The 19,601-nt window shown below is 36.9% G+C and overlaps 1 protein-coding gene across 10 annotated transcripts in view; it reads left to right on the top strand.

Moving 5' to 3' along the window:
- NAALADL2 (N-acetylated alpha-linked acidic dipeptidase like 2) overlaps positions 1 to 19,601 on the top strand; it is a 1,267,271-nt gene that overhangs the window by 955,582 nt on the left and 292,088 nt on the right. For all 10 annotated transcript variants that reach the window (XM_041732043.1, XM_041732046.1, XM_041732044.1 and 7 more), the window contains 3 exons: positions 13,067 to 13,159; positions 16,006 to 16,211; positions 18,848 to 18,967. In XM_041732043.1, coding sequence (XP_041587977.1) covers positions 13,067 to 13,159; positions 16,006 to 16,211; positions 18,848 to 18,967 — 419 coding nt within the window. The remainder of the gene's footprint in view (positions 1 to 13,066; positions 13,160 to 16,005; positions 16,212 to 18,847; positions 18,968 to 19,601) is intronic.

The raw sequence follows: 19,601 nt of genomic DNA, 5'->3' as shown, positions 1-19,601 counted from the left end.
TCTTCATGCATGCACAAGTGGGGGAAAAGGCAAAGGGAGAGGGAGAAGCCCACTCCCTGCTGAGCTCATAGCCTGACACGTGGCTCAACCACACAACCCTGAGGTCATGACCCGAGCCAAGGTCAGACGCTAAACCTACTGAGCCAGCCAGGTGCCCTTTCCGTAGAATTCTTGTGTAAGGTGATGTTCTCTGCAGGATAGACTGAAATGGAGCTCCTGAAAAAATTACAATATGGCAAGAAAAACAGTATCTGGGGCAGGGATATCAGTTTGCATCTGTTGGTGTGGGCATTCCAGTTATTTGCCGCCAGTGCATTCTGATTGGTTAGCATGTATGCCATGTCAGTTGATCAATATTTCCCATAAGACCCTTGATCTAGTATAAGATATCAACCAATAGTATATTGGTTCAGAAAAACATTTGGCAATGGAGAGATCTCACGTGGAGAAATGGAGCACTGAGAAACCTAGGCAAGCTGTGATGACATAGAATCCAGAAGCAGTTTATACTCAGATATTTAGAGAAGCAGTTGGCATTTAGGAGAGATGCTAGCGGTTTATGAAGTCCCAGCCACCAAAAGTGTGATTCTAGATTTCAGGGAAATTGAAAAACAAAGAAAACAAATCACAGCCCCCATCCTAGAAGTTCTTTTCTAGAGTCAGGCAGCTAAAAACAGAGTCAGGTGCACAGAATGAGGCAAATAATTAAAATTAGGAATCCTAGCAAGAACTATGTTGAAGAAACCAACGGAAGCTTATTTAGTGGAATTAGGACTCAGAGTTTGTTGCAACTTTTAGTCCTCAAATCTCTCCAGATGGGGATGGGACTTTTCCTAGATGCTGAGTCCCGGTTACTCACAGTGCAGGTGGAGATGAGGCTTTGTTAGCTGAGTGAAGGAGACCAGGATTGTTTTTTTTTTTTTTAAGATTTTATTTATTTATTCACAAGAGACACAGAGAGAGAGAGAGAGAGAGAAGCAGGCTCCATGCAGGGAGCCTGATGGGGGCTCGATCCCGGGTCTCCAGGATCACACCCTGGGCTGAAGGCGGCTCTAAACCGCTGGGCCACCCGGGCGGCCCAGGAGACCGGGATTAATCGAGTCTTCACAATAGCAATGGAATATGAGACAGAATTGCCCCTGGAAAAGAATTTCTGTAGTAGGATATTTTTCTCTGCACGTGATGAAATTCAGGACTAGAGAGAGGGCAACTACTTTTAGGTCTCCTCACCCTATTTGAATACAAATGTTCTCTGAGTGGAACAACGCATTTTTGTCATCTTGAAATCTTTTGAACTTCACACATTAAATTTAAAGCTGCCATCAAACTTTGAAGCATGAAAGACAGAAAGCATTTGGCAAATGTGAGCTGGAAATGTTATCTTAAAGTAGCAATACACACACAAGCACGCACACGCGCTGACTTTTTAAATAATAAGTGACATCTAAATGTTATCCAGGATTTTCTCATTCTAAGTGTTTTTTTTTTTAATTTTGAAATAAATGTGAACTTCCAGCAAAGTTTCAAGACTAGCACAAATATATATTTTTTCTCAACTATCTGAGAGCAAACTACCACCAAGATGACCCATCACATCCGAATTCCCCCAAAAGGGGTGACATTGTCCCTGCAGACCACGCAACCATCACGATCATGAATGAAACGTGCATACGTGGCTGTCGGGTGCTCACCCCGGAGGCCCCGTGCAAATCTTAGTTGTGTCAGTAATGACCTAAGTAGCAACGGGATCTAGAGTCCTGTGTTGTGAGTTACCAAGTGGCCTGTTTCCTTAAATCCGGAATAGTCTCAGTCTCTGTTTGACTTTCATGGCTTTATCAATTTTGAAGCTTACATGCCAGCTACCTGGAGAATGTTCCCCAGTGTGGGCTTAGCTCATGTTTTCCCATAAATAATTTCAGCTGCTGCATCTTTGGCAGCAACATTACAGAATGAGACTGTCCACCCCCCCCCCCCCCGCCGCCCCATTGCTGGTATCAATTTGTCCCATTACTGGGAATGCTAACTTTGATCATTTAATTCATCAAAAATCTGTGAGGGCTCCTCGTTGAAGTTATTATTTTTAAATTTCTTCCTTTATACAATTAATAATTATTTGAAATCATGCAGAGCTCCTGTCCCCACCCCCTCCTATGCCCACCCACTAGTTTTAACAATTATTTATGCTTTGGGCCAATTAGTCCTTACCAAGCTGAGCCAAAAGTGACCTTCGAAGTTCATCATCCCTTCTGCTTTTACGGGTTGACATTCTGCTGTAAAGAAGAGCTTTCTTTTTCCTGTTTGTTTGGGTTTTTATTTATACATGTAGTATCAATTTATAATATGGTTAGGATTTATATCCCTGCTTTATTCAATGGGTTATAAGCCGGTACTACTTTTATTGTGATACTCAAATTGTCCCTGGTCAGCCCAAAATAGAACCTTCAACCTAGGTCCTGTCTGTGGCATATTCTCATGATTTTCAAATCTCCTTCATTTTTGATACAACAAAAATCTGATATATCAAATCATTTTGTACTCCCCAGCCCCAACCATGTTATCAGCCATTTCTCCAAAAAAGTCCTAGTTCTTTCGAGTAGAGAATGATATCTGGAAAACAAGATGTGGATCCTAGATGAGCTCATGGCTGTTGGAGGGTTATTTCCTTCAGTACTTAGTAAACAAAACTGGGGAGAATATATTTAATTTAAATATAATATATTTAATTTAATTTATTTTAATTTATTTTAATATATTTAATTAATATATTTAATTTAAATCTGTATAGATATACATGTATGTACATTCAGATTATATCTTTATTTCGTTTTATATCTATGTATATCTATTGAGACACCAAAAGGACATACGAATACCTGCTGGTTTTCTCTTCCCGTGTTTATAATCTCTTCACTAACAATGAGAGATCCTGTGCGGGTCATGCCCTTGAATATCAGCTGGGTCATTACTTCCCTTGCGTGTACTCCACTGATGTCATTACTCCTTCCTCTGTAAGAAAGCCTTTCTCACTCCGTTGTGGGTCCGACAGAAAAGCCAGGCTCAGCCCCACATGGACTGTCTGGCCTGCACTACTCGCCCTGCCTGTCCCCCATCCGTGGGGCACTTACCTTCCTGACCCCTTCAGCTCCCAAGGGAATGTGCTGTTCAGCCCTGAAATGGAGATGCCATTCTCAGTCCTCATCCCTGACTTCTCTCATTGCTCTGTTCCCCCTGACAGCTGCTTCGCTCCCAATTTTCAGGCTTAAACACACACACACACACACACACACACACACACACACACACACACTGTGCTCCACATGCCTCAGCCCCCGCACCCTGGGATGCAGCACCACAACCCACTGGGATGCTCACCTTCCTACACATGACCCCTCGCTCGCTGTGCATCATATCCTACTGCCGCTGCCGGACGTGCTATCCTGGCCAACCTCACCTAAGAGTTTGTGGGACTGACGTATTCAGAAACAGGAAGGAAGTGAAGATTTTTTTACATATTATTGAGCAATATATCTTTGGATTCTGTTATCTTTTTTCATTTATTACTCTGTGGCTCTATCCCCACTGTCCCCTGTCTACTCCATTGCTTCTAGGTGCTCTACAGTTTTGCAAAAAAGTAGCTTTACTACATTTGATAGATCCATTACTCCAGGGCTGGACAACATCATTGCCCTCTCTTTTTTGTTACCAAACAATCTAGGTTCAAAATTTCTCTGGCTACTTAAAAAATTTCTTTAATTTTATGGCCTTTTGGTGTCATGTTGTTTTTGAGAAGCTCGTTATCAACCTGATTCTTTTTTTTTTTTTTTTTTTTGTGGTAGGTGATCTGGTTTCAACTATGAGAACTTTTAGAATTTTTCTCTATATCCTACATGCTTTTAAACTTCATTATAAAATATATAGATGTGGGACGCTTGGGGGGCTCACCCATTGAGCATCTGCCTTCGGCCCAGGGCATGACCCCGGGGTCCCAGAATCGAGTCCTGCATCGGTCTCCTTGCATGGGGCCTGCTTCTCCCTCTGCCTGTGTCTCTGCCTCTCTCTCTCTCTCTCTGACTCTTATGAGTAAATAAATAAAATGTTTTAAAACAAAAACAAAACAAAAATATATAGATGTTTTTCCCTATTTTGGAAAAATAGTATTTCTTTAAATATTTCCTCTCCTCCATTTATTTTTCTTCTTCTTCTTCCTCTGGCATCCCTTTTAGAACTCCTATTTCTATCCACCATGATTTTTAATTGTACTTTCCTGTTTTCTCTCTTTACCCTTTTCTGTGGTTCCTGAAAACAATCCTCAACCTGATATAGCTCTTAAATTCAATTTTCAGTTATACTCTTACTCACCATTTCTATCTACTCATCCTATCTATTGTCATATTTCTTTTGATATTTCTATTTCCTTACCTATTATTTCTTCTTTTGAAAGTGTTTTCTGGTTGTTTCTTATCACTAATGCATCCCCTTCTGTTGTCGTGTTTAATTATAAGCTTATTAAACTCGCGTGTTGTGTGTTTCAGTGTTTACTTTGGGTAATATATATGTTCATTTTGTTTCTGTTGTGTGGTTGTGTGATGCACAACCAGGTGTCTAAATATTCTGGTCTGGGAGTTTATGTTGCTGTAGAGGTATTAGCTACTTCTTCTGACTTCTAGGAGGGCAGAGCTGGAGTCCATTATATATCTTGGGTATATCTATATATACCTAATGTATATCTTTCTGGGTTTGCATAATGGTAGTCATTGTTTCCCCAATAATAGAACATCTTAAACCTCTCTCCTTTTCTGCCAGGTCCCCAGACAGCCTCAGTTTTCAGGGATTTGGTGTCATAAGTTGGAGCAATAGAGGATGGTCTGATTTTAATTCCCATCACGCCTGAAAATTGGAGGAGAAGGATAAATGTCCAAGGGTTCAGGCTTGTTCAAACCTCTTTACAACAAGATTTCACCCCAGGAGATCCTGGGAGGCCTTGCTAACCCAGTCTTTGTTTCATTTATTACTCTTTCCTTTTTTAATATTTTGTCTGTAAACACATTTTTACCTAAGTTCAGTCATTATCTATATCTTTTGGTATTCTATTTTTTTCACATATAGGATATCCATGTTTCTACAGATTATTCTTACATTTTTTTGTATATATATATATTTTTTGGAGTTTGATTTGCCAACATATATCATAACACCCAGTGCTCATATGCTTACATTTTAACAGGCACACAGTTTATCACAATTTTCTCAGTCATTTCCCTATTTGGGATATCTATGCCATTTTCTGTAATTGCAGTTAGACATTATACTGGGAAGAATTCAATTATATTTGTAGAATAAATTCCAAAGTATAGGATTGCTATTGTTATTGCTATGAAGAGTAACATTGCCTTACCAGTGGACTGTTTAAATTAGCGATGCCAACAGCAATAGATGTGTCATGGGAGTTTATCCAAAGTTTTGGTGGCTCTCTCATGTTATAAGTGAAAGTGTGATCATGGTGCTGCTTAAAACAATATTTGTTTTCAGATATGGGCATGGAATAATATGGAACAAAATGTATTTTTTATAAGCACATTTTTTAAAAGATTTTATTTATTTATTCATGAGAGACACAGAGAGAGAAAGAGAGACAGAGAGAGAGAGAGAGAGACAGGCAGAAGGAGAAGCAGCCTCCATGCAGGGGGCCCGATACGGGACTCGATCCCAGAACCCTGAGATCATGCCCTGGGCCAAAGGCAGATGCTCAACCACTGAGCCACCCAGGCATCCTGAAACAATATGTATGAATATCAATATCAAGTATGGGGATGCAAATAAATAGATGAAAAGGTGTCTTTTGTTATATTATATATTATTATTTTGGTCTGGTCCTTGTGCAATGATACATAAACAGGTCCTTCTCTCAGTTGGGAAGATCCAATGAAAATATAGCATCCTCCTCAGAGCAAAAGATTGTCTTCATGTTTTCATATCTCCATGTATCTTCTAGATTGAAATCTTAAACTTTAGTATGGCAAGAAGGCAGGACAAAATATTTGAAGTGTTCCATACAAATTTTAATGACTCAATGAAATAGAAGAAAAAACATTTTAAAAAGCAGCTATTAAAGGACACCTGGTTGGCTCAGTGGTTGAGCATCTGCCTTTGGTTCAGGTCGTGATCCTGGAGACCTGGGATCAAGTCCCACACGGGCTCCCTGCATGGAGCCTGCTTCTCCCTCTGCCTGTGTCTCTGCTTCTCTCTGTGTCTCTCATGAATAAATAAATAAATAATATATATATGTATATATATATATATACATATATATATATATGCAGCTATCAAAAAAGAAAGTCAAATATCCAGAGGCAAAAATGAAGATGGAACAAAAAATCAGAGAAATAAGCAAAATAGTTTACCCTGTGATTGACTGGTATTGGAAAATTATGGATTCTGGTAAATTAGAGTGGGAATATAGTAATACATGAGGACAGAAGGCATAGTTATGTGTCTGTAGGGAGCAGGGAGTTGTAAGTAGCATTCTTACATAGATGCAGGTAGTAAGTAGGCAGACTAGAAAGGAGCTCACCCACCAGTACAGGGAATCTTTCTTCTATCTGAACTCTGGATGGAAAAAAAAATTTGTATTTAGAAATCAAAAACCCTAGCTCAGAATTTCCACTACTATTGTAGTACAGAAACTGCAAGCCAAGAAATATTCATAAAAATTGTCCCTGAGCCAGAGATGCTCCTGGGATGCCTGGCAAAAGTAAATTCAATGCTGGGAAAATATATATCACAGAAATGCTAAGGAAAAGAAAGATGGAATGATGTTATTAATATCAGAGGGGAGGGGGGAGGAAGACTGTAGGAAAAAAAAGGAGATAAAGAAGATGTAAGAAATAATTGCTCTACACATTCTATATAGAAGTCAGAAAGATATAGGAATTCCAAACTTGAATACAAGAAACAAATAGTCTAAAAATATGCACAGGAAAGGTTGCTAGTATTGCCAGGACAATTGATAAAGACAAATCATTTGGGAAACTTTAACATGTCTCAGTAATTAACAGAGAAATTATAGAGAACAATGAATAAAGTTACAGCCCCACAGTCTTCCAACCTTGATCTACAGGGCATACATATGAAATGCTGCACTCATATAACAGGGAGTGCATGTTTTTGTATGGGACATTTTATTAAAATGTGTATTCTCTATTTATCAGATGTAATGGCCTATAGAGGTCACAAAACAAATCTCACATAATATCAAAGAATCACTAAGCTTACAGACCCTGCTTTCTGTCTGTAATTAAGTTAGATGTCAATAGTAGCACACACCTTCTATTTGAATACTTTAAAATTATTTGAACTAATGTATCATATATATTACAGAAAGGATGATGGGGGGGAGGGTGCCTGGACGGCTCAGTCAGTTGAGTGACTGACTTGGGTTTGGCTCAGGTCATGATCTCAGGCTCTTGTGGCATCAAGCCCTGCCTCAGCAGGGAGTCTGCTTGATTCTCTCTCTTCCTCTCCCTCTCCCTCTTTCCCCTGCTCTCTCTTTTTATCTCAAAATAAATAAATGAATCTTAAAAAAAATAACTTTCAAACTAAGAATAGTGTTTGAAAAAGAATGAATAATAGTAAAAAAATTTTAAATTTGGAATGTAAGATAAAAAGACCATATGCTGAAATTAATATATTAATTTCAATGGCATACTAAATCTATATAAAAAATCTGTAACCTTAAATGCATCCAGATAAAATTGAACAAAGGTAATGGTAAGCATAGAGTATAATATTGAAGTGAAAAAAATTTATAATGAGGATCTATGAATCCCATTTGAAAATACTAATAACTTAGATACTTCTAGCAAAACTGGTAAAGAAAAAAAAAAAAAGACAAGAATGAGTTAATGTTAGAAAAGAGGACAAAAATAGATATACAGAGTGATTTTTTTTTCTTTCCTTTTTTTGGAAGCACAAGAAGAGAGTGAACAACTAAATGCAAATAACTAGAAGCAATAAACATGTTAAATATCTGAATGAATTTATAACCATGAATATTTATTGAAAATGTTAATTAAATTAAAATATACATTAAGTGAGAATATACTCTGCTTCCTCTCCCCACATACAAAATATGAGAACTCAATAGTTTATGTATGAATCCTAGTACTCCTTTGTAAAATGGATAATCCCTGTGCTACCTGAAAACTCTTAGAAAAATCCAGGAAAAGAAGCACATATCCCTAAACATTTGTGAGGTTGTATAATCCAGATCCCAAAACAAGACAAGGACAAATGATAAGTAAAATTGTCAGCCAATTTCTTATTTATGAAAACATCCTAAAAACATTAGTAGCCAATTGCAGAAAACATATAATGACTAAGTAGAATTTTGTCCAGGAACATATGCATTTTTTTTAGCACAGTAAAGTGAAAAGCCTTCAATTATCTCAAAAGATGATTCAACATCTGTTTATGATAAAATCTCTTTGCAAAGTAGGAACAGAAGTGTTCTTCCTTAACCTGAAAGGGAATTTTCCAGGAACCTATAACAAATATCACTTGTTTCTTTTTAAAAGTAAAATCTAAGAAACATTCTTTTAAAAATGAAAAGCACAAAGTAAGGACCAGGGAATGCTTTCAATGCTTTTATTCTGTATAGCACTAGCAGCCCTAGACAGGATGATAAGAATGATAGTTGAAAGTCATAAAATTTGAAAGAAGTAAACAAAGCTCTCTTCTTCTGGTGAGCAATTGCCTAAATTGAAACTAACAAAAATAAAAACTCTATAGATGAACTATTGCAATCTCTAGAGGTTAACAAGAAGACTCGTTGTAAGACCAAGGTGAGAAATTAAATAGCGTGCTTATACATGATAGAAAAAGTTATAAATATTATATATTGTTACCATAGTAGGAACATCATAAAAATAAATTAATAATGGTTGTGCAATCCTTTTCTGGAGCAGAGTATAAAACTTTGTTAAAAAGACCTGAAAAACAACTGCAATAGAGAGACATATAATGTTTATGGACAGAAGACAATCCTCAAATGAGTTCATTAATTCATCCCGAATGCAATCCTCAAATGTCTTTAATAAAGTATGTGTGAACACTTGACTATCCCTAACACAGAGGTAATATTGAATACTTACTTCACAATGTAGTCTGACTAGATTAAAAACACAAATTTGAAAATTCAGTTTTAAAATACTTGGAAAACATTTTGTGACATTAGAAAATAAAGTGTTTCGGGATCCCTGGGTGGCGCAGCGGTTTGGCGCCTGCCTTTGGCCCAGGGCGCGATTCTGGAGACCCGGGATCGAATCCCACGTCGGGCTCCCGGTGCATGGAGCCTGCTTCTCCCTCTGCCTATGTCTCTGCCGCACGCTCTCTCTCTCTCTGTGTGACTATCATAAAAAAAAAAAAAAAAGATTAAAAAAAAAGAACTTTATAAAAAAAAAAAAAAAAAAAAAAAAAAGAAAATAAAGTGTTTCTTAAAAAAGTAAAAACAACAAAACATAAAAATCCCACAAGTACTCAAGGGGAATACTGAAATATTATTGATTTGACCATATTAATATTTAAAATATAATAAGTATCTAGAAAATGTAAACCACAGACTTAAAAGTATGTGTAATACATATAACTCATAAGAGAATAATAGTCAAAATAAAAGAACCCCACAAAAATACCCAAAATGGTAAACAACTCAAAGGAATATGTCAAAGAATATGAATGAAAAACTTGGACATAAAATATATAAAATTTATGAACCTCACTAGTAACCAGGGAAATGCAAATTAAAGCAATAAGAAGATTTTTATACCCATCATATTGTTAAAAGTAAAAAAAAATATAATAAGCAATTTCTCCATACATTATTGAAGATATTAGTTGAAGATACATATGTATTAGTGGAATAAACACATTTTATATTAGTGGAAGATACACATATATTATAACCCACTACTTAAACTTCTAGTTATCTAATTGGAGAAAAAAATGGCACACGTGCAAAAAGAAATGTAAAGAAAAAAAATCTCTTTGCCACACTGTAATGTTGAAAATGTGGAAATAACCTCCTAGATCTCAGTAATGGAACTAGAACATAAGCTGGAATTGACTTTACAACCAAATACTACTTAGCAGTTTAAATGAATGAACCAGATCTCCATTTACATTCATGGAAAGTTAGAAAAACGTAATGCTGAGTGGGAAAAAAAAGGGGGGGGGTAAATAATATCTGTCAAATATCAAAGCTTATAAAATAATGGAGTATGTTTATTTCTAAATCTGTGCCTATGCTCATGTCTACCTATATCTGCCTACTTATCAACCTACCAATCTATCTAAATCTATATAACAAAACCTGAAATGATTAACATTTACCTTAAGGTAATAACCAAGTCTGCGAGATCGAATTCATTACTGAAAAATGATATGAATGAAGGAAATATAGTAAAATAATATGTGAAAACTAGATGTGGATCATCATAGTATGTTGTATTAGTTTTGATTCTTTTATATACATACGAAGAATATCTCATAATGAAAGAAATAGAGTCTTGGAGAGAGACTTTATTGTTAGCTAAAAATGTTATTTATATGATTATTATATTTACCTTGGTTTGAGTCCCTGGCCTGCCCCATGTGCCTTATTCAATAAAGATAATAGAACCCATTTCACTTGGTTGTTTCAAGAATCAGTGAGATCCAATGAGACCTCGCGTGTACGTGGGAAAATGTCTACTATAATTTGTAAGAAACTATATTAATGCAAGTTAATATTCTAAGCCCTATGTTGCAGGTTTTCAAATCTTGTGAGGTTTTCTCACTTCTAAATGAGGAAAACAAAAGAATCTTATAAAACCAGAGAATATTTTTTCATCCATGTCTAACTCAAAAATAAGCTGGAAAAAATCTATTTTAAAAATAGATTTTTAAAAAACTCTAAAGTAATGAGTCACTTGCCTGAAGTTCACTTATCTGAACTCTTTGGAACAAAAGTAGAGGAGGGAAATAAACGTTAAAAACAAATATACGACGGGTGCCTGGGTGGCTCGGCAGTTAAGCAGCCCACTCTTGATTTTGGCTCCAGGCATGATCTCAGGCGGGTGAGCTCCAGCAGTGCAGGACTCCGTGCTCAATGGGCATGTGCTTGAGATTCACTCCTCCCTCTCCCTGGGCCCCTCACCCCCGCATTCACTCCCTCTCTCTTTCTCAAATAAACCCTAAAAACAAAACAAAACAAAAAACAACCATATGAGACCAACTATATAATGTTCTAGAAAAAGGAAAACTATGGAGAAATTTAAAAGATCAGTGGTTAATGTTCTAGAAAAAGGAAAACTATGGAGAAATTTAAAAGATCAGTGGTTCAATAAGGAGGGAGTAGGGGAAGGATGAAAGGGTAGAGCACAGGAGGTTTGTAGGGCAGTGAAACTCCTCTGCGTGATCCTGTAAGCTTGGATACTTTCCCTTATGCGTGGTCAATATCCTAGTACGGGTTACACAAAGGGTGAGCCCTCATGTAAACCGGGGACTTCGGTTAACAATTATGTATTAATGTTGGCTTATCAATGATAATCACTAGATCACCCAAATGATAAACGTTAATAGGATTGGGGTAGAGAGACTGGATATTTGACAACTTTGTACTTTCCAATCTATTTTCCTGTAAATCTGAAACAGCTATAAAAACCACCACCAACAACAACAAAGTATATTAATTTAAAACAAACAAAAATGTATAGCACCTAAGCTAAAAACTACAATACTCGGGCTCTTATGCAACTTTCCATTTCTCATATCTGAGGTGCTCAGACATTCTCTCAGGGAATCTTTACTCTTGTTTTAGTTTTAATTTTAAGAAACTCAGTATATTGATTTCCCATTTGCATTCCCAGAAAGGGTACATTCAAGGAAAGAAGACAATTATTTTTATTAAACAATTTTCATCCAGTAGAAAAAGGTGGCATTTGAAGGCCTGTCAGTAGACCCTGGCTACTTGGCATTACCTGCTTGCTTGCTTGCTTTTTTTTTTTTTTTTAAGATTTTACTTATTTATTCATGAGAGACACAGAGAAAGGCAGAGACACAGGCAGAGGGAGAAGCAGGCTCCCTGCGGGGAGCCCATGTGGGACTCGATCCCAGGACCCCAGGATCATGCCCTGAGCTGAAAGCAGATGGTCAACCACTGAGCCACCCAGGTGCCCGCATTATCTGCGTCCTAATTGCCATCCTAAACCCCCCAGAAGAACCTCCTAGCTGCCCTTGAACCTCGTACCCCAAGACTTCCCAGGATCCATCAAGTAGATGATTAATACCCGTCACCCCCAAAGGCCTTCAAAGATGGCTCCAGGACTGTGACTGAAGTATCTCCTGATCGTGGTGTCTTTGCCTTATTTGTTGTTGAAATTTTTGAGTATCAGGCACTAATACAAGCACCCAAAGAGGCAGAGCAACTCGGTGGAGATTTAGGATAGAAGTGAGAAACCAACCAACACGGATGAAAATGAAGACTGCAAAAAAAATACGTACAGCTTTAGAAATCCTTACTCTTAATTTCTGTATTGCTGGTTTACAGTTCTCCATGTGATAACGTAATAATGAATCACGCAGGAAAGATTACATTAGCTTCCACATGTTCTTTTTCTGAAGCTAGAAAAGCACTTAAATTTCTTTGGAAATATTTTTATCTGATCCATATTTTTTTTTCCCATATTTTTTAAAGTATGAGTTGTCCACATCTCCCCGAGGTCTTCTGTGTGCTCTCATGTTGAACTTCACTGCAGCTCTGAATGTGGAGTCTCAAATTGCCTCTTTATAGCTCTGCACTGCAGTTCTATGAGCAATTGTAGCCTGATCCTCATTGTATAACAAGTACCTAAAATAGGGTCTACACAGAAGGATTCAGTAGGTACTTGCCAAAAGGTGTAACTTTGATTTTCTAGAAATTTTCAATTGTTTTGGAATTCTTGTGTTAACGACATTCGATAAATTAAGTTGAACGTTTTAAGAAACAACAAGAGGATATAGAAAAGCAAATATCTTATAATTTTTTTTTCAGACGAAAGAATTGTCAACATGCAAGTTCAGACAGTTACGAAATTCAAAACAATTACTAATGTTATTGGATATTTAAAGGGCTTGACATCTCCAGGTAAGGAGGGGTACAGATTCTATATGTATTAATCTATTAAACTGTCACAAGAAAATGCTCTGTAACAATGTAAGAGCGTAATTAAATGTCCCACTGTAGCTGTAGCTCGTTCATACTGCTCAAAGAGTGAGTCAGTCAGTATGAAACCAAGAAGTAGGTCTTTATTCTCTTTCTTACTTTCTTCAAAAATAAATCTAAATAGCGTAAGGGGGGTGGGGGGAAGAAACCAAAATGAGAAAAGAGTTTAGACTCGTTAAATTGGCATGTTCCTTATGAAGAAAAGCTACCCAAACCAGCGTGGGGTTTTTGTCTGTTTGTTCTTCGTCAACATACCATAACCACTGGAGTTTTTGATTTTATCAAGAGAGGACCTTTTAGGGGAAAAAAAAAAAAGTTTTTGTGATGTCTTTTTCTTTCTTTCTTTTTTTTTAAAGTAAACATGTTTATCTCCAAAAATGAATCTTTCAGGGTTAACCTATGTTCTGTGTCTGGCCCGTGGTCTACTGACAGTTCGGCCTCATGTCTGCGTGGCATTAGGTTTTGAAGATACTGATGGAAATGATCCCCTTGCTGAACTTTAAATAATTTTACACCTCACGTAAGGATGTCCATGGCGTCTTCAGATAACATCATGTAGGCTAAAAAAGTAAAACTAACGAATACATGTATTAATGAAGAGAGTAATAGCAACACTTCTGAATACACTGAGGTTGAGCCGCGTAGCGTTCTAGAAAGTGGCACAAACTTGTGCCACTTCTGTTGATTTGGTTGGGATATTTACTCAGGTTCTCCCTGGAGAATTATTTTTCTCCACAACTTCAGTCAAATTGCCCCATAATTGATAACCCGGAGAGTTTTGAGATCAGGTTTTACATCTCTCCAAGTTTCCTGCCAGCCAACTCTTAAAATATTTACGGAAGGTTCATATTTCCTTTAATTTCTTTCCAGTAGCAATGTTGAACAACCTCTGATTTTAATGTCTTTAAATGCAAGGTATAAATGGATTTGGAAATTGTTATAGTTGCATTTCAACTATTTCAACAAATTTCCATCGTAAGAATCTCTAATTGAGGCACCAGAAATATTTATCATTGTTGCTACATGTGCTAGTTTTTGTAGAAAAACCAAATTATACAAAACTCGCTTTAGGGTAAAATAACTTTCCTAACTGAAATTCAATATAGGAAAAAAAAAATCAGTTTCTTAAAATCAATTTACCAGTAGTATTCTTCAGTGTGTAATAGACAAAGCTTCTCAAATTCTGTTTATTTGAATTCTACGCAAAAATATTGGCTGTTCACTCACCTGATTTTCTTATTTAATGACTCTGAAAATTAGAAACGATCATTAAGGCTTTTAGATATGGTTTATCTAGAATACAGATAATCCCAAGCAGAACTTTCACACATATCTGGGAGGTGAGTAAATAAATTCCCTGTGTTTCAACATTTGCAATCATTCTCTTTATATCATTAATTAAATTTTGATAAAATGCTGGCAGATCAAATTCATTGCTGCTTTTAAAATCAGTATGGAAAACTGAAATAACTTCATGCAACGATTTCCCATCAAATGGCTTTTTGACGCCACGAGGTAAAGGAGTAATTCATTCCTTCCCCATACAGGTAGTATTTGCTGTGTGTCAGACACTGTCCCAAGTGCCTTACACATATAGTAAGTCACTTACAACTCAAAGTTACTGAATGATGTACGTTTTATTTGTATTTCCATTTTTATTTTTTTAAGATTTTATTTATTTATTCATGAGAGACACAGAGAGAGAGGCAGAGACACAGGCAGAGGGAGAAGCAGGCTCCCTGCGGGTAGCCAGGTGTGGGACTCGATCCCAGGACCCTGGGGTCACGCCCTGAGCCAGAAGCAGATGCTCAACCGCTGAGCCACCCAGGCGTCCCTGTATTTCCATTTTTAATTTAAGAAATTAAGGCATAAAGAGCTGAGATAAACTTTCCAAGTTCACCCACCTCGTAAATTGAATATCCTGGGTCCAAACCCGAGCAGGCTGGCTTCAGTGTCTGTGCCATTGAGCTACAGGACATGTCTGAGTAAAATGGCACTCGGTGTAGAAATCTTTTTACACGGATGTGTGGGAGCACTTGATGAAATAAATGGAATTCTATACCAGTAACACTTAGTGGCAGCAAAATCAGAGGAAACTCTGGAGATTTGCTTTTATTCCACCTTATTATTGACAATAGTCAGTCTCTTTATCTTGTATCTGATGGATTTTGTCTGTTCTATGAAATATGTGAAAAGAAAACTTTTACAGTACTTGGATGACTGTTGATGTTGATTTTTTTTTTTCCTTCAGAGAAACCAGAGGAGCTAAAACTCTGAGTTGGAGGCTGTAATTAATTCCCTAAATACTTCATTTATTTCAAAATCCATATATGACTACCACATTGTTTGATATTTACAGCTACTGAATAACCGCTCCCCGTCACATGTATTAATAGTTCATTAATATTTACTGAGCATACACACATTGTTTACAGGGCACTTCCCACTACGATCCTGGAAAAATGTTAGATAAAGGTTTCACTGTGGCATATTTGTATCCTTCCTTAATTAATATGCATGTTGCAAAGGACAGTAATATGGGTCTAAGCTTTGGAATCATAATTGAGTCCAGCAGCTGCCTCTGCTTTGATATACACAGATGTGTGAACCAAGACAGTTGGGTGAAAAATGTTAAAGTAGGTCTTAATTATTAGGACAGTTTTACATAATTGTGGCCCAGTTGTGTGATAGGATTATGTAAATGTCATTAAATTCATTGTTGAGGTCTATATTTTGTTTTAATGGCCCTCGTTCCCTTCTCTTTGCAGACCGCTACATCATAGTTGGCAGCCAGCATCTCACGGCGCCCAGTTCTGACGGACAAGAATGGGCTAGCAGCACGGCCGTAATCACAGCTTTCATCAGGGCCTTGATGTTAAGAGTCAAGAAAGGGTGGAGGCCAGACCGCACAATCGTTTTCTGTTCATGGGGAGGAACAGCTTTTGGCAATATTGGCTCATATGAATGGGGAGAGGTAAATGCACACCGATTATTATGCTTCTCTCGCCCCCGTGCTCTCGCTCTCTCTCTCTCTCTCTCTCTCTCTTTTCGACTAAAGTTGACACAATAAAGCCGTGGAAGCCAGGGATAAGAATGTACCTTGCAGCAAAGTTGTCCCATCTGCTAACTTGCTAAGATCCCCCATAAAGAAGGAGGGGGAATTAGAACACAGTGAATTGTGTGTGCTCGGCAACAATCTTATCTTGTTGCTCCCAGACCCACAGACTCATCAGAGTCATGGACCCACGATTGCATTTTCCCGCTTAGTGTGTTTCTCCTCAGACGAGCTTGACAGGTACTGGACAAGAAAAGATGAGCTGATGCATACAATCACTTTTTTTTTTTTTTTTTGACTTTCTGGCAATGATCTAGAATTAGGAAACAGTCTCCTATGTTGAATATCTACTACCTTCGCCTCATACCGTAGCTACACGGTATGTAGATTGGCTTCAAAGTAGGGGTCTCCTTTTTTTTCCCCTTTCTCCTCCCTTCCTCCACCCCATCCTCCTTCTATTCTTACATCTCTCTCTCTGATCCTTCTTTCCCACAAATCTATTAACCGACCGGCCTACCTAAACTGCCTTAGGAAGGCTTTGTCCAAATGAAGTCTAGATGCATTGCGTCATAGCTAGAAGCCACTGGTACCTTTCAGTTTCAAATGCTTTTCATAGGTCTGAGTTTCGCAGGTGCATTGTATTTTTAATGGGATACGACAACTGATAATTGGATTGATGCCGTATTAAAAACAATGAGAACGTTGTAAAGCTCTTAGATATTCTATTTATGATTTTTTTTAAAAAGAAGGCTAGTAGAGAAGTGTAGGAAAAATCTCTACAGTTTTCTCTAGGAAAATAAAACTATTTGATGTTCTAATTTATTTACAAACTCAGCTTTGGAGGAAAAAACAAACTTAAATATCTAATAGGAAACTCTCCTATTTCATTTTTTTTATTTAGGTACTCAAAAAGAAAGTTAAAATATCTATTGACTTCAAAGAAAATATCAAAATGATACAAAAGAAAATAGCAAGTGTCTTTTTAATTTGAAGAAAAAGAAGTCTTAAAAATGGAAAAAACTTTAGTGTAGAATTTATCAAGATATACATATTGTAAATTAGATTATTTTTCTTTCCTCAAATTAGTTGTGTGAATATCTGCTCCATTTTCAAGAGAACTAAATCAAATGAATAAATTCTATCGCTGAAAGAAGGTCTTTAAATTGACAAATTTTTAGTAAGATGGAAAATGTAAGAGCTGAACCAACCTCTCAGACTTTTAATCCAAATTACTTACTTCAAAGACATAAACAAGTTAAAAAACAATTTGGAAAATATATTTGTGTTTGGAGCTGATTTTAGCATTTCAGAATTTTTTTCATCATAAAATAATTATTTTAGTTTCTTGCAACAGTAAGTTACATTTTTTAAAAAGTTCTTAAAGAATCTTTTTAAATTCCAAAAATTTATTCCATTATATCATATGGCCTTCTCCATATCTATCTAGTGACTTTCACATTGAATTTATGTCATCCTAAATTAACATGCATATTTCTAAGCTATGTTCTCAAAGTAGGCTTGTCCAACATTAGTCGTTCCTAACATACATCCTGAGCCATGCGAGGGGGAGTGCATTGCAAAAAGTCTTTGAATTTTTTTAAGCATCGAGCATCATTTCCTGTAAACTGAATCAATGTGGCCTTGCATGTATGTGGGCAATCATATTTTCATCATTCCCAATCATTTAAAATATTTATTAAATGAATCTTACAGAGAGGTAGCTGAATTTTCAACTTAAAATAGGGGTCACGTACTGGTTTGCTAGGGAGCTGGCTCTCACAGTCTCCTGACTCCTAGTGTTGGAGGAAGAAAGCTAAGTTCCTAAGGCAAGAAGTAGGACAGGGTTTTTTAGGTGTTTTCTATAGAATTGTCACCATGACGATTAGTTATTATTAAATATCTGTGCAAAAAGGGAGGGATTTGACAGTGGCACCTTAGTAATAGCCTCAGTCGTCTTCAGTTTTGGGGGACAGGGCTCAGCTAGAAAAACTAGTCTGCGGAAATCATTTTATGCTACTCATGTGCATAAAATGCATCGGGTTTTATTTCCAGTAATATGTTCAGGGACAAAGGTGTATTATGCCCCATTTTGCTCAGGATAAAGAGCTACTTCATGTAAAACGTAGCTCATTGTCTCAAAGGAAAGGCCTACTTTGATTAATCGCTGAAGTAGTTTACCCATGTCTCTTCTCTGATTCAGTAGCTATAAAATTAAGTGCTGAGGCTAGAGCAGACTTTCCATTCTGCACTCTCTAGTTGAAGCTTATTCTATGTGAGCCATGTAAGAACATTTTCTTCTAAGATTTGACTTTATTCAGGAATATGCTTAAAACTATTTCGTCATGTGTGAGGCGTAACTCCTTATCCCCTTTATTTAAAATCCTTTCGGGACCTTGGTACACTCTAACACACTACATTTTTTTTAAAAGAGTAGTTGTGTAATGTAATGATTTTAAGTAGGGAGTGTTTACGGTTCAACACATCACTGACAACGTAAAATGTGTTACTTTTACTTATGGAGCTTTTTGGTTTGTTTTGGTTTGGTGCGGTTTCAGGATTTCAAGAAGGTTCTGCAGAGAAATGCTGTGGCTTACGTTAGTCTCCATAGTCCCATAAGGGGTAACTCAAGTCTGCATTCCATGGCTTCACCATCTCTTCGGCAACTGGTAATAGAGGTAAGATGAACTACTTTTTCATCTAATTCTCTGTAATTTGCCATGTCCTGATGTTTTCACTTATTTTTTTTAATATGCACAAAGCCATCTAAGTTTTTAAGAAATAATCTATTTATATTTTTTATCAATATTCCTTTAGCCGGTTTCTTACATTCTGCACTCACTATGGTGATAGTTATAGATTTTTACAGTTAACAGAGAACTATGTAAAAATGTCAATTTATTTCTTAAATAACTTAGCTCTCAAGTTCCCAGTTCTGTTAATCTTGACATTTTGTGGTAAACGTGGCTATTTTTAGATTTCTTCCCCTTCATTCATGTTTTGAGCAAATTTGAGACCTGCCCTATCCTTTCAACAACACCCTAAGCCCCCTAAAGGCAGGATCTGTGTCCAGTCTCTAGAATATAGTGGTAACTAATTCCAAGATAGCTAGAAAATAGTATTTGAAAAATGCTTATGGAAAGGGATAGCATGCATTTTCCTACAGAATGACTTGAAATAAATTACGTAGTTTGTGATAATGTCTCACTAGAGTTTTTTTTTTTTTTTAAGAAAAATTTAGTCACTCTGGGGGCACCTGGGTTAAGCATTTTAACTCTTGATTTCTGCTCAAGGTCATGATGTCAGGGTCCT

The sequence above is a fragment of the Vulpes lagopus genome, chromosome 17 (assembly GCF_018345385.1).
Source record: "Vulpes lagopus strain Blue_001 chromosome 17, ASM1834538v1, whole genome shotgun sequence".
NCBI lineage: Eukaryota > Metazoa > Chordata > Mammalia > Carnivora > Canidae > Vulpes > Vulpes lagopus.
The sequence above is the reverse complement of the archived record's forward strand: the minus strand, read 5'-3'. Positions and strand labels throughout refer to the sequence as shown.